The 15897-nt window shown below is 41.2% G+C and overlaps 2 protein-coding genes across 4 annotated transcripts in view; one reads left to right on the plus strand and one right to left on the minus strand.

The window, feature by feature from the left end:
- Rcl1 (RNA terminal phosphate cyclase like 1) overlaps nucleotides 1-394 on the minus strand; it is a 64325-nt gene extending 63931 nt beyond the window's left edge. For all 3 annotated transcript variants that reach the window (XR_015439927.1, XR_204902.3, XM_004838239.3), the window contains exon 1: nucleotides 94-394. Coding sequence is in view for 1 of the 3 variants with exons in the window: in XM_004838239.3 (XP_004838296.2) it covers nucleotides 94-229 (136 nt within the window). In the remaining 2 variants the exon portion in view is untranslated. The remainder of the gene's footprint in view (nucleotides 1-93) is intronic.
- A 187-nt stretch (nucleotides 395-581) lies between these two features.
- Ak3 (adenylate kinase 3) overlaps nucleotides 582-15897 on the plus strand; it is a 117046-nt gene continuing 101730 nt past the window's right edge. The window contains exon 1 of the mRNA XM_087183489.1: nucleotides 582-1285. The gene's annotated coding sequence lies outside the window, so the exon portion shown is untranslated. The remainder of the gene's footprint in view (nucleotides 1286-15897) is intronic.

Below are 15897 nucleotides of genomic sequence, written 5' to 3' on the forward strand. Positions count from 1 at the left end.
CGGCCTCGGAGACCCCGAAGCGCCACGCGCGCTGGCCACGGGGCAGCAGCTCCCCCCCCGACCCCCCGCCGGGCACCGCCCGCCCCAAGTTACCTCTCAGGCCGGGGTTGTCGTCTCTGGCCCGAATCTTTCGGATTTTGACGGGGCGCCCGCTCAGGGTGGACAGGACCAGACGCTGGCGCAAGAAGTTGCACCCCGCGTAGCTGAGGGAGTGCGCCTGGGTTGCCATGTGCGCCACCCTGCACAGGCACGGGCGGCCCGAGCGCTGAGACTTCGGACGGGCGCGGGAGGTCGCGACTCCGGCGGCCACAGCGGCAGGGGCGGCTCTGGCGCGTCCCTCAGCCGCGCAGCCCCCGGAGTGTCCACGTGGTTTGGAACAGGAAGACGGAGAGACAAGACACCGGGTCAGAGGGGAGTGGGGAGGAGTCAAGAGCCACCTCCCGCCCGGCTGGGGCGGGCCCTGCGCCGGGACGCGCTGCTATTGGGCCGCTCAGGATCAGGGCTGCCATTAGCCTGCTCTCGTGCTGGGCGGTGCCCAGACAGCGCGGCTATTGGCCCATAGTGGAGCTGGGTGGTGCCCGAGCCCCGGCAACAGCGCGCAGCGGGAGGGAACGCAGACAGTCTGCCGGAGAACCTGGGCGCTAGAGTCTCCTGCGAGGTCGGTCTCCGCGGGGTTTCCCCAGGAGTGAAGCCCAGGGGAAGTGGCTCTCGTAGGGTGCCCACTGCTGGCATCACTAATCGCGATACACCCGTGAGAATGGTATCGTCTCTCCGGTCTTTTATCTAGTAGATGAGAAAACAGGGTTGGGGCGCTTACCCTGTTGTCCTGGCGCTGCCGGCACAGTCGCTTCGCCCGCCGCGTAACCCTGGGAAGGAAAGCTTCCCGCCTTAAACATCAGGACAGGCTCGAGGACATTCATTGCAACGCTGACGGCGGCAACCTGGACTGGAACCTGAGTCTTAACACTAGGCCGCTGCCCATTTTGCTTTGCCCCTTTTTCATCTGCCCCTATTCACCGCACTTCAAGCCAAGACAGACCTGTCACCTCTCATGCTTCGAAATGGATAGCTGCAAGAACTTCAAAACGTAGGCAACATACCGCTTTTCCCTCTTCTCCGTCCTCGAATCCTGTACACCAAAATCGTCCTATTGCATAATTTCACTCTTACCTTCAAAGATGAACAATTAACTAGCAAATGGCCACAATCTTAGTAGTCTACTAGAATGGCGAAGATTCGCAGTCATTCTTGGACAAGGTCACCAGACCTTGAGTTCCAGAACAAAGTAAGGGGTCGGGGTGGGCGAGAGGGGTGTCTGAAAGGGATGGGAGCTGGAATACGAATAAGGGACAAAACTAAACTGGGTAAGAGGCAGTTATGAAGAACGACTGGGAAGTAGTGACTTCCTAAACGGTAGCAGGTTAGCATTAGCTGTAGGTAGAACTTGACAGAACCAGACCTGAGGCCCCTAGAGATAGGAGAGTAACCCGTTTACATTAATGCCATACCTTGAAATTGCCTTTTAGGGAGTTGATAATGTTCGGGTGGGGAATGTTGGAAAAGCTCCTGGACCCCCTGAGGCTTTCTCCCCAATCCCATTAGGGGAATGCTAAAGCAAGGGAAGGAGCTGTTGTTCCACCTGGAGTGTTGTTGTTTTAAATATCATCTCATTTAATTAGCCAGCAACCTTAAGAAAACAAGGATTATCCTTTGTAGAGTGCCCTGCTCATATCGTTTCAGGTCTTATTATTTTCAGTGTAAACCTGTTTTCTTCTACCAGAGCCTTCATCTCTGCTTGAGGGGTTTTTCCCCCCACCTGCAGGGAATTCAGCAGGCCAACAATACTGGAGAATTAATAACAGCCACCCCTCCCCCTCAGTTTCACCCCAGTCTTCAACTAATGACTGACTGGAGATGGTGTATAAATACCCTAGCTCCATTAACTCTGTGAAAGAGCTCTGAAACATAAGATTGTTATGGTTTATATCCCACTCCACCAGAGCCCCAGGAGCTTATGGGTGGGCCTTTGGGGAGGTGATTGGACCATGGGGTGTGATAAACAGTGGATTATTCAACTGATGAGTTTATGGCTAAATGTAGCGCTGAGAGGTGGTGCCTGGTTGAAGGAGGCGGCTACTGTGGGCGTGGCCTGGAAGGGTTTCTCTCCCTCCCTGGCTCTGAAGTTTCCTCTGTAACTCTGCTTCCATGCCCTGAGCCATTTCTCTTCTCATGCCTCTTTGCCATGCAGTCTTGCCTTGGAGTCAGTCAACTGTGGACTGAAACTTATACAAACTGTGAGCCAAAATAAACCTTTTGTTCCAGTGGGTGTCAGACATTGTGTCTCAGCAAGGAGGGAAGTGACTAAGACATAGATCCTGCAGGGTTTCCCCAGGGTGCTCTAGTAGTTTTAAACTCCCATTGCCTATTGTTGTACTTGCTTGGTTAATTACTTTCAATGGCTCCTTTCCTTTCCTTGTATCATTTCCTAGTTCCCTCTGATATGTCCTTGAATTAAATCCCAAATAAATTATTTGCACTCAAATACTTGCCTCAGAGTCTTATGGGCAACTCTAAAATACTGTAAATCCTGACTTTCAAAATTTGACAACTGAGATTAAAATTAATGGCTTGTTTAAGGTGACACAGCTAAAGCTGGGCATGGTAATCCCAGTACTGTTGGAAAGCTAAGCCAGGAGGATTGGGAGTTGAAGCCCACCATTGGTAACTTATTGAGACCCTGTCTGAAAACAATCAAACAAAAAAATAATAAAGTGACATAGCTAGTAAATGACAAGCCAGAAATATATGTGTGTTAAAGATATTTGTATAAAGTAAGATCAGGCAAAGGTCTAGTTTCAGTGAAGCTGTCTTTTGAGAGAGAGAAAGATAGGCAGACAGACAGACATAGAGACAGACGTAGAGAGCCAGCATCAGACAGGGAAGTAAGCAAGCCCTTAGATGATTCCAGTTCCCAGCCAGCCTCTGACCAGCGTGTGGAGCCACCCTAGCTGACTCCATCTGGAGCTCAAGTAAGAGCTACCCACAAAGAGTCTTGGGTAGGTTTTAGGTGGACAAGCTGCATGATCTGCCTTACATGTTAAATAAGTCACTGTGGCTATCGGGTAGAGAACCGACATCCATTAAACTCCTGCTGTCTCACAGGACTTGTAGCATGCAGACATTAGTAACTTAATTTTACAAAATTAATTATCAATTTTAATAATAGTTAAAATATTATTTTTCAGATGAGCTACTGAGACTCAGGGAAGCTGTGTAACTGCCCAATACCATGGAGTTTAGGAAAGGTGTGATCCAAATGAGTATGGGTGGAAACTGTGACTTGCTTCTAACCAATAGAATGTGGCAAGAGTAGATAGGATGTCACCGCCCTAATAACATTGTGTAAGCTTCTGTCTTTCTAGTAGGCTTGCTTAGTCTTTCTCTGTTGCTGGCTTTGAAAGAGCAAGCCTCCATGAATTCTGTAGCTGTAAGAAAATGAATGCTGCCAGCAACCACGCTGAGTTAGAAGTGGACCCTTTCTTAGTTGAGCCTCCAGTGAGACCCTAATCCTGGTTGACACCTTGACTGCAGCCTTGTAAGATCCTGAAACACAGAGCCTAGCAGACCCAGGCTGGAGCACTTGACCAACAGAACTGTGACACATATGTGCTTAAGCCACTAAGTTTATGGAAATCTGTTATGTGGCTCATGAAAATTAATATACTGGTTTTGTCTGACCTCCAAACCCTGCTCCTTCTCCTATGATCTAAAAATATGATGAATGTTTAAATTTTTAAACGTTTATTACAGTAGAAGCTGGCGTGGTGGCCTATGCCTGTAATCCCAGCACTTGGGAGGCTGAAGCAGGAAAATCGCTGTGAGTTGGAGGCAAGCCTAGGCTACATAGTGAGGTTAAGGCCAACTTGGACTACATAGCAGACCCTGTCTCAAAAAACAACAACAAACATGATTACAGTCAAAAACACATTCCATTAACCTCCCTCAAAATATCCCTGTTTGCTGTGCACTCATTTATACCATCCTTCTTACCACTTCCTGAAGTAGTTCTGGAAGTCCTCTTTTGTGAGTGTCTTTAGTTGTGCTGTCATGGCTGCCTTGACGTCCTGAATCCATTGAAAACATTTACCTTTCATGGCCATTTTGACTGTGGAGAAGAGCCAGAAGTCACAGGAGCCAGATCTAATGAATGAGGTGGATAAGTTAATGGTTTTATGAGCCTGCCTTTCCTTGGGATGGCACCCACAGCAGCATTCACAGGTTTTTTGTTGTTGGCTCTTTTTTTTCTGGTACCAGGGATTGAACTCAGGACCTTGCACTTGCCAGGCAGACGCTGCTCCACTGAGCTACATCCCTGGCTATCACACCTCTTAAAGACACAAAAGAGGATTTCCAGAATTGTTTCAGAAAGTGGCAAGAAGGATGAGATAAGTGTGTCCAAAGTAGGGAAGTTTAAGGGAGGTTAATGACAATGTGTCTTTTACTGTAATGATGTTTTTAAATTTTAAACATTTAAATTTGAACATTCACTGTATATTTCAGCCAAACCTTGTATACCTCATTAGTCAAACCTATAGTGAAAGGGGTTAGCTGATTAGTTGATGGAAAACATAGATTGTCAGAATTTAAAGAAATTCACAGATCATACAGTCTAGCCCCTCTATGATAGACGGATTCCCTCTCCCAAAGGAATAGCTAAGAATATAAAAACGTTAGGGTACTAAATTGGAAGATAGCAGCCTGGGTCCCATTTGTATTTAGATGACAGCCAGAGACAAGAATAACTCATAATTTTTAAATTTTCTTATGCTTCTGGGAGAACCATTTGTTGTGATATTTAATTTCTGTTTTCCTAGAATTTTTAGCAGTAAAAATACTGGTGAAATGTGAAAAAGTTTGTGTGCTTGTCTCAGAGCATAGAGAAATGGAATAAGGTAAAGGAGTTATGTCTTGCTACACAACAATAAACTACATCTCACTGACTATGAAAATGAAAGATCACCAACAGATGATAGGAAAGTTGGTAGCATTTTTAAGGCACCAATTGTCAGTCTCTCTTTTTTATTCATTCATTTGTTGGGGGGGGGGTGTTTTTTTTTTTTTAAGACAGGGTCTCACTATGTAGTCGGGGCTGGACTTGAACTCACTGTGTAGCCCAGGCTGGCTTCTAATTCATGGCAATCCTCCTGCCTCACTCTCGAGTGCTGGGATTACAGGCATGTACCACCTTGGCTGGCTATCCAATTCTTAGTCTTGAAGCCATTATATTATAATTATGAAACACTATAATTTGTAATTATGAAAATTCAAATGTGAATTGGCACCTAATATACAAATGTGGAATTGGTTGTCAATAGTTGCGTAAACAATACATTCCTGACATTTTAGTACTGTCTTAAATACCCATACTTATTCAGTCTCCATTTTTTATAGATTATTTGAATCAGAATTATTTGCTTGATCTGTTTCATATCTTCTAATTTAACTCTCTCTCTCCAACTCTGTTGGAATTCATTTGGTAAAGACACTAGTTGGATTGTCTTGTAGAGTTTCCCACGATCCAGATCCCCATGATGTCATCTGACATGTTTCTTTGATATATATTATTTGATATAAAGCATGTTTTCTCAAACTTGGCACTATTAACATCTTGGGTCAAATATTCTTTTTTTTTTCTTAACCAAAACCTTTATTGGTGCATTTTAGATATACATAATGATAACATTCGTCGTAGGGAATTTGTACCTGTACATGATATATCTTGCTTTTTTTTCCCATCAAATATTCTTCATTGTGGAAAACTGTTCTATATAGTATGGAAAGTTTGGCAGCAACCTTGGCCTCTATTTACTAGATGCTAGCAGCATCTCTGGCCCCGCTGTGACAACCAAAAATGTCTGCAGGCATTACCAAGTGTATCCTAGGGTGCAAAAGTCATTGATAAGGTGTTATAAAATCAAAATTCAATTGTGGGGGGCAGGAGGCATACTTCATCCTTAGGAGTATGCACTTCTGTCATGAGGTACGTAATATCTAGATGTCTCCTTTCTGTGTGTCAGCGCCAGTTATGGTTTAGATCTAAAATGTCCCCTCCAGAAGTCGGATGTGTGCAGAGTTGGGTCATTCTGAATGTGATTAGCTCATGAAGGCACTAACCATTGACCATTGAGGACTTCCTAGCTGAATGTGCTGTTAGAAGGCAGAGGTGTTTGGAGGAAGTAGGTCAGTAGAGGCTTAACCTAAAAGGATGTATTCTTGTGCCTAGCTCCTTTCCTGCATTACAGGCTCTTCCCTGCTCTCTGCTTCCCAGATGCCATGAAGTGAGCAGCTTTCTTCTGCCATACTTTCCTACCATGATGTTTCTACCTTACACCCAGCTAGATTGGACTGAAACCTCTAAAACTGTGATCCAAAATTAGCCTTTTCTCCTTTAAGTTGTGTTTGCCAGGTATTTTGTCCCAGCAACAGAAAGGTGACTAATACAATAGCCTATGATGATCATTGCTAGCTCCATTAATTTGTTAGATATTGCAAAAAAGTAATATTCTAGTTTAAATAGTTTCTTTTCATTTAATAGATGAAATACTTCTATAAAGAGAAACTTTCCCTTACCAGCTATTGGTTACCTAAGGTTCACAGAGAAAAAGCAAGACCACTATTCTGTTTCCTTTATTTGCCAGTTTAAAGAGCTCTGTAGAAGTGTCCTTCGGGGACTTTTCAGTATAAATCTTTATGAACTCTTGAATTTGAACATATTTGGTATATTTCAATGCATTGAAGTTAGTATTCTTAATAATGCCCAAATTCTCCCCTCTGTCTCCGGAATAATATAGTTTGACTTAGCTGCTAGTGTTCCCTGATTGGTTGGTTGGTTGGTTGATTGATTGATTGATTGATTTTTTTGGATGACATGACATTCCAGGCTCAAATTTTATATTTTCTGCAGCTAACCTACAATCATATTTCTAAGCTCAGATTTCTATTAATGGGAAGTAGTAGAGACCATAATCTGGGAACACTTTGCTACTTTGTCCTTATTTCAAGTAGACAGAGGTGGGGAATTATTTCTCTTTTTTAAAGATAAAATATGCTGAGTTTTTAGTGATACTTCTAATTCAGATTCAAGATTTAAGGTATTTAAATTAATTTCATTATTCTTACATTTATATCATTTTTTATACCAAAAACTGATTCCCAATGACTCCAACATAATTATTTATTATATTCCACAAAACATAAAATATAGTCTCAGAACAATATAAGCTTTACCACTAACAATAAGAGTACAGAAAACTGTTTATACTTTTTGTCCTTGGGGTATAGTCCTGAAGGGATGTATCATGAAGTTATTGTGTTTTAAAACCATTTCGTATGGTCCTCTCTGTGAGGTCTTGCCATCTACTCAATTCAGAATTAGATTTCTCTGTTTCGTTTTGTTTCTGATTTTTAGGGATTTGTATTTGAAATTGAAATTTTGTCCATAACTACATAAACTTTACAAAATGAATCATATTTTTAAAAACATAAAACAGAGAAGTAGAGCTACCAGCCTCATCCTTTCTACATCCTTTCCCTCCTAGAATGAGCTGATTTGTTTTTTTCTTCTAAGTTTTTAGGTTAGCTTTATTTTTCTTTCTTTTTTTTGGTACCAGGGATGGAACTGAGGACCTTGTGCTTGCGAGGCAGGTGGTGGAACCACTGAGCTAAATCCCTGGCCCTATTTTGTTTGGTTTGGTTTGGTTTTTGGGGGTTTTTTTATTGGTACTAGGGATCGAACTCAGGTCCTTGCACTTGTGCAGCAGGTGGTGAAACCACTGAGCTAAATCCCTGGCCCTTTGTTTTGTTTTTTGAGACAGAGCCTTGCTATGTAGTTCAGTCTGACCTTGAACTCACTATGTAGTCCACACTGCCCTCGAATTCTTGGCAATCCTCCTGCCTCAGCCTCCAAAATGATAGGATTACAGGCATGCACCACCACTCCCAACTCTTATTTTTAAATATAAGCACAGAGTCCAAAGATGTAGATCAGCAGTGCAGCACTACCTGGCTAGTGCAAGGCCCTAAGTTCAATTCTCAGTACAAAAAAAGAAAAAAAAAAAAATATATATATATATATATATGCTTTTATTTTTTCTCCCTTCAGCTTTCATAGACAAGCATATCAGGCCACACACAGTTTTCTTCATGTTGGTTTTTCACTGACAAATATATCCTTGAAATCACTGCATAGCAGTAAATAGAGTGAAAGCTGTGCTGCAGACAGAAAGCGTGCTGTGGATGGAAAGCCACTTTCACTCCCAGCCAACTTTGTGCCTGAGGATGCCATGTCCTGACTGTGGCCACCTGCCAACTTGTTTTCCCTTGGCACTGGGCTGGAGCGGCACCAAACAACTGACTGACCTAATGAAGGACAAGGGCAGTGCTCCAGGAGAGAAGTTAAGGCCCCGAGAGTTCCAGGTCTAGGGAACAGTAATGACCAGGCCAGCAGCACAAGGCTCAAGAAAAGCCCATGGTAAACTACAAAAACAGCATAGGGTTTTACTCCAAAAGTAACTGCTTCATAGCAGGCTAGAGTTGGAGAAATTCAGCACAGCACATGCCACATTGGACAAGGTTTAATCAGGAGCCACTTGGGGATGGGCTTAATAGTTTAACACAGAGCCATGGAACAACTTTACTTCAAAGTTTCCAGTGTTACCCTACTCCAGTAACTGGGTAAGAGACAGCCACAAGACAAAGCCATGGAGAGGATGTTGACTAGGCATAGATCCCTGAGAAGTTCAAGCTCAGGTCAAGAAGGACTTGGGGCCTCATCCTCTGTGATAGGAAGCCAGGCCCAGTGAGTGTGACTTGCAGGAGTGCTGGATATGAAAGTGCTGGCACTGAGTCCAGTGTCTGCTTGAACTCCTACCCCGCTGCCTATATCCTTTAGAGAACAGTGGTCTGATTGCTTTCCCCATTCAGCAACATAAGCAGGACACACCTCAGCTCAAACAATTGCCATAGTCTGGAGAATACAGAAGACAGGCTTCTGGAACAGGGGTGTACCTCACAAACCCAAAGCCCATAGAGCTAGCCAGAAAAAACCATGACTTCCTGGATCCCAAGACTGCAGATCTTGGAAAGAAACCACTCATTCAAAAAGACAGAGGAATTATTGTTATTATTTTTGTATTCTTTCTTTTTTCTTTGTTTCTTTCCCTTGTTTTGTAGCTTGGGGTTTTTGTCCTTTTTCTTTTTCTTTTTTCCTCCTTTTAATTCTTTTTTCCTTTCTATTTTTCTTCTCTTTATTTTACTGTTTTTTCTTTTTTCTTTTTTCTTGTTCAGCCTTTTCTGTTACTGTTACCTAATACTGTCTTAGTCGCTTTCTCATTGTTGGGACAAAATATCCAACACCCATAAGTTAAAGGAGGAGAGGTTTATTTTGCAGAGATTTCAGCCTACAGTCAGCTGACTGCAATGCAGAGAAGCATGGCAGAGGTGAAACAGTTCATGGCATGGCAAGGCAGAAGGCAGCAAGCCATGAAGAGAAGAGGAGGGATATGCCCACACTGACTCATCCCCTCCTACCAGGCTTCACCGCCCAACATCACACCTAGGTATACACCCATCAATGGACTTATCCAGTATCACACACCCATGATCCAGTCACCTCCCCACCTATGAGGGCATGAAGCTTTTGGGGAGGAAGACATCTAGACACAATCCATTACATTCTGTCCCTGGCCCCCAAAAGATTCATGTGCATCCTTTTATATAAAACATATTTAGTCCATCTCTAAGAGCTTCCAATTTTCTAATAGTTTCAGCATTTCTGAAAAGTCCAAGTCAAAATTCTCCTTTGAGATTTAACACAAACTCTTAGCTACAACCCCCTGTAAAAATAAAAAGCTAGTTAAACACTTCCTACATACAATGGTACAAGATGTGCATTCTCATTCTAAAAGATAGAAATGGGATAGAAAGGAATGAGACCAAAGTAAGACCAAAAGCCAGCAGAGTAAATATTAAATCCCATAGTTCCTTGTCCAGCATCTGGTGCAGTCTGGCCAGATGTGAACTACAAAGAGCTTGGGTGGCCCCATCTCTATGGCACTGCCCATGGTTGCAGCCCTTATGGCCTCTCTCTTGCTCAGTTCTTTCAGCTTTCCTCAGAAAATCCATGTTCCTGGCCTCTCATGTTCCTTCTGGGTTCTCCACTACACTTTTGGCCTCATACAGTGCTTTCACAGGGGCACAACGCCTGACCTCCCAGGCCTTCTTCTAAAGTCTGAGTGGAAGCTTGCCTGACCCCACAATTCTTGCATTCTGCGTACACTTAAAACCAGCACCATGTGGATGCAGACAAGATCTGCCACCAGCTGAAGCACTAGCCAGGCTTCCTTCTGTTTTCCTTGTTATTATGATTTGTGTCTAGACGTCCTCATCAAGCCTCATGTGGTTGTTGGCATTTTCTAGATCCATAGCTGGATGTAGAGTCTGTGATGCTGAGATTAAGTGTGTGATTATTAAATCAGTACACAAATTGGTTGGGTACCACCCTAATTCCAGTAGTCAGGATAACTTAAAATTGGCAGAAAGATGCTGTTAAGGTCCCTCGTTGCTTTTGCTACCGTGTGGGTGCCCTGAGCTGTTTTTCCTTTGTGACGCCCCACTGCCATGTGCCACTCTGCCTTGGAGCCAGCCAATTATAGACTGAAACCTCTACAAACTTGAGCTAAATAAACCCTTTCCCCTTCAACTTTGGGTGTTGGATATTTTGTCTCAGCAATGACAGAAGAGTAAAAAAGACAGTTGTAGGGGTCAAGGGACTGCATTGCTAAGCACTATAAACTCAATCCCAATGAACAAATTCCCTAGGCCACCAGCCATTCCTGCTGATTTTTTTTTAAATTTTATTGGTACGTTTTAGGTATACAAATGGTCATTTTCTAAGCTGCGCTTGATGCTATGGTGTTGCTGATTGTATCATTTGGGTTGAGAGGTTGTGATTGATCTAATCAGTTGTCCTTCCTCGTATAATGAAAATGAAATAGCCCCAGAGTCATTAGAGTCTCAAAACCTAAACACCAGCTGTATCAGGAAGACACCTCTGAAAAGCAATCATTCCACAAGGGTTTTAAACACAAGCAACAAAGAAACCTACATTAAGCAATTTTGAAATATCAACCCAGGAATTAAACCAAGGACAGTACCAAAAACAAAAGTGAGGAAACATTTAAGCAAGGCATAAACTCAGGCTTCCACCCAACAAAAGGCAAATTCTGGGTGAAATGAGGTGGAAAAATCTGATAATCAACCACCTGGACACCCTGAACTGATAGCACAAGAAGTTACAAAACAGAGGCATGAGGCTCTAGAAAAATTCAAAGCAGAAATAATCTCCCAGATAACTACAGAGATGGTGAGCAGATTGAAAGACATGATTAGAGACTCTAGAATAGAAACAGATAAGAAAATAGATGATCTCAGAAACATGCTGGAAGCCATGAATGCCCAGCATAAGAAAGAAACGGAAACCATGATGGCCCAACATAAGAAAGAAATGGAATCCATGAAACAGATTCAAACAGATATTCAGGAGATTAAAAACTCCATTGAAAGCATGCAGAGCAGATTAAGAGAATCTGAAGATAGAATATCAGATATAGAAGACAAGATTGTGGTTAAGGACCATGAAAACAGAGATTTCTTAAAGATAGTAAGGGACCATGAGAAATCAATCCAGAAGCTGCTAGATGATACAAAGAAGAATAACGTAAGACTGATAGGAGTCCACAAAAAAACAGGAGAAAGTAAAATTGACATGAAAAAACTGTTCACAGAAGTAATAGTAGGAATCTTCCCAGACAGAGGTGGAGAACTGCATGTACAGATAGGTGAGGCATATAGAACTCCAACTAGTCATGATAAAAAAAAATCTACACCTAAACATATAATAGTCAAGATCCCAGAAACCCAACAGAAGAACAAAATTCTACAGGCAGTTAGAGCAAAGAAACAAATCACCTACAAAGGAAAGCCCATCAGAATCATGGCAAATTTCTCAACACAGACCCTCAAATCAAGGAGGGCCTGGAGTGAAGTATTTCAAGCCCTAAAAGAAAATAACTTCTAACCTAGACTGTTATATCCTGCAAAATTATCTTTCAAAATCAGTGGGGAAATTAGATACTTCCATGACAAAGAACACCTGAGAAATTTCATGAACACCAAACCACCACTACAAACAATTTTAAGGAATAGCCTAGAAAAAGACAATGAAAGTCACAACTCCATGAGGCCCATCAGAGGGAAGCCAGCAGGTAAGGTAAGAAACTAAAGGGAAAGGGGGAAAAATAAGAAACAAAAGAGCCAACAACAGTAAAACATCATGACAAGGATGAGTCAGTATTATCAATTATAACTGTAAATGTTAATGGCCTCAATTCACCAATCAAAAGAAACAGACTGATAGAATGGATAAAGAAGCAAAATCCAGCAATATGCTGTGTACAAGAAACACACCTAACTCAAAAGGAAATTCGTAGACTGAAAGTAAAAGGATGGAAAACAGTTCTTCACATGACAGGAACCCAGAAAAAAGCGGGTAGCAATCTTATTTGCAGACAAAGTAGATTTCAAACCAAAACTAATTAAGAGAGACAAAGATGGTCACTACATCCTTGTGAAGGGAACAATCCAAGAGGAAGAGATGACAATCTTAAATATATATGCACCAAATATGAATGCCCCCAACTATACAAAACAAATATTAATGGACATGAAAAACCAAATAAGCACTAATACAATTGTAGTGGAGGACCTCAATACCCCTCTACCACAAATAGACAGATCATCTAGAAAAAAAATTAACAATGAAATTCTAGAACAGAACCAAGCTATTGAACAAATGGTCTTAATAGATGTTTACAGAGTGTTCCACCCTGCAAAATCAGAGTACACATTCTTTTCAGCTGCACACGGGTCATTCTCCAAAATAGATCACATGCTAGCTCATAGGGACGTGTCTAAGTAAATGCAAAAGAATTGAAGTTATCCCTTGTATATTATCAGACCATAGTGCAATAAAATTGGAAGTCAATAACATAAACCACAAAACTCCCACAAACATATGGAAATTGAATAAAACCCTCCTGAACAACCAATGGGTCACAGAGGAAATTAAAGAAGAAATTAGACAATTTCTATAAGTAAATGATAATGCCAGTACAACATACAGGAATCTTTGAGACACAATGAAAGCAGTTCTACGTGGGAAATTCATAGCAGTGAATGCCCATATTAGGGCAACAGAGAGAACTCAGTTAAATAGCCTAATGCAGAACCTCAAGCTCCTAGAAAAAGAAGAGCATAACAAACCCAAAGCTTGTACAAGAAAGGAAATTATAAAGATCTGAGCAGAAATCAATGCAATGGAGACTAAGAGAACAATACAAAAACTTAATGAATCAAAAGAGTTGGTTTTTTGAAAGAATAAATAAAATCAATAAACCTTTAGCCAACCTTAACAAAAAAAGGAAAGAAAAGGCTCAGATCCATGCAATGGATTTATGAAAATTAAGAATGAATGCAATTAAGAATGAAAAAGGTGAAGCCACAACAGATCCAGCAGAAATTCAGAGGATCATCAATACCTACTCTGAGGACCTGTACTCTAATAAAATGGAAAACACAGAAGAAATGGACAGATTCCTAGATACATACAAATTGCCAAAGTAAAATGAAGAAGATATAGAAATTCTAAACACCCCAATAACAGTGAGTGAAATTGAAAATGTAATAAAAAATTTACCAACAAAGAAAAGCCCAGGTCCTGATGGCTTCACTGCTGAATTCTACAAGACGTTTAAAGAAGAACTATCACCATTGCTCTTTAAACTCATCAAGGAAATTGAACAGGAATTAAGGCTTCCAAATTCTTTCCTGGAAGCAAGTATTCCTTTGATTCCAAAACCAGGGAAAGACCCAACCCAAAAAGAGAACTACAGACCAATCTCCCTAATGAACATAGATGCAAAAATCTTTAATAAGATACTGGCAAACAGAACACAGAGCATCATCAAGAAGATCCTACACCCTGACCAAGTCAGATTTATCCCAGGGATGCAAGGATGGTTCAACCTCCATAAATCAATAAATGTAATACACTACATTAAGAGAATCAAGGACAAAAACCATATGATTATCTCAATAGATAAAGAAAAGGCATTTGACAAAATCCAGCACCCATTCATGATAAAAACACTACAGAAAATTGGAATAGAAGGTCTTTATCTCAACCTGATTAAGGCTATTTCTGAAAAACCAACAGCCAACATCATACTAAATGGTCAAAAAATGAAAACTTTCATGCTAAAATCAGGAACAAGGCAAGGATGCCCACTATCACCACTCCTGTTCAATATAGTTCCTGAAACATTAGCCACAGCAATTGGAAAAGAGGAAGAAATAAAAGGAATAAAGATAGGAAAGGAAGAAGTGAAACTGTCATTATTTGCTGATGATATGATAGTTTACATAGAAGACCCAAAAAACTCAGTCAAAAGTCTTCTAGACCTAATTGACAGATTCAGTAGAATAGCTGGATACAAGGTCAACACTGAAAAAGCAATAGCCTTCTTATATGCAAATAACAGACTCATTGAGAAAGAAATTCGGGAAATAATTCCTTTTACGATAGCATCTAAAAAAATGAAATATCTAGGAGTCAACCTCACAAAGGAAGCAAAAGACCTCTACACTGAAAACTATAGCACTCTGAAGAGAGAGATTGAAGAGGATATAAGAAAATGGAAAGATATCCCTTGTTCCTGGGTAGGAAGAATCAATAAGTGAAAATGGCCATACTTCCAAAACTACTATATAGATTTAATGCAATACCAATTGAAATTCCAACAATATACTTCACAAAACTAGAGAAAACAATCCAAAAATTCATTTGAAACCAGAAGAGAGCTAGAATAGCAAAAGCAATTCTAGGCAACAGAGAGATGGCTGGGGGTATCACAATCCCCAACTTGAAACTATACTACAAAGCTACTGTGATAAAAACAGCATGGTACTGGGAAAGAAACAGACCCAAAGATCAGTGGAATAGATTAGAAGATGAAGAAACAACTCCAGACATACTCAGCCACCTCATCTTTGACAAAGGAGCCAACCGCCCTCATTGGAGAAAAGATAGCCTGCTCAATAAATGGTGTTGGAAAAACTGGATTTCAACCTGCCGAAGATTAAAACTAGACCCATACCTATCACTGTGCACTAAACTAAGATCGAAGTGGATTAAAGAGCTAAATATCAAGACAGAAACAGTAAACTTGCTGGAAGATAAGTTAGGTAGAACTCTCAATAACATTGGCATAGGAAAAGACTTTATGAACAAAACTTCAGTAGCACGGGAGCTAACACAAAGAATCAACAACTGGGATCTCATCTTATTAAAAAGCTTGTGCACTGCAAGAGAAACCACCAACAGAGCTAAGAGACAATCTACAATATAGGAAGAAATTTTTAGCAGCTGTACCTCCAACAAAGGTCTACTGTCAAGAATATATAAAGAATTGAAAAAAATCAGACCTCCCAAATTCAAAGACCCAATTCAAAAATGGACATCTGAAATGAACAGACATTTCTCAGACAAAGTAAAAGCAGCAAATAAACATATGAAAAAATGTTCAACATCACTGGTCATTCGAGAGATGCAGATGAAAACAACACTGAGATTCCACCTCACCTCACAAAGAATGGCTGCTGTCAAGAAATCAACCAGTAACAAATGCTGGTGGTTGTGTGGGGAGAAAGGAACCCTTCTCCATTGTTGGGGAGAGTGCAGACTGGTGTAACCATTGCGGAGATCAGTATGGAGATACCTCA

Source organism: Heterocephalus glaber, unplaced genomic scaffold (assembly GCF_053883595.1).
Source record: "Heterocephalus glaber isolate CG9 unplaced genomic scaffold, H.glaber_assembly_v1.0 deba00001481, whole genome shotgun sequence".
NCBI classification, from domain to species: Eukaryota; Metazoa; Chordata; class Mammalia; order Rodentia; family Bathyergidae; genus Heterocephalus; species Heterocephalus glaber.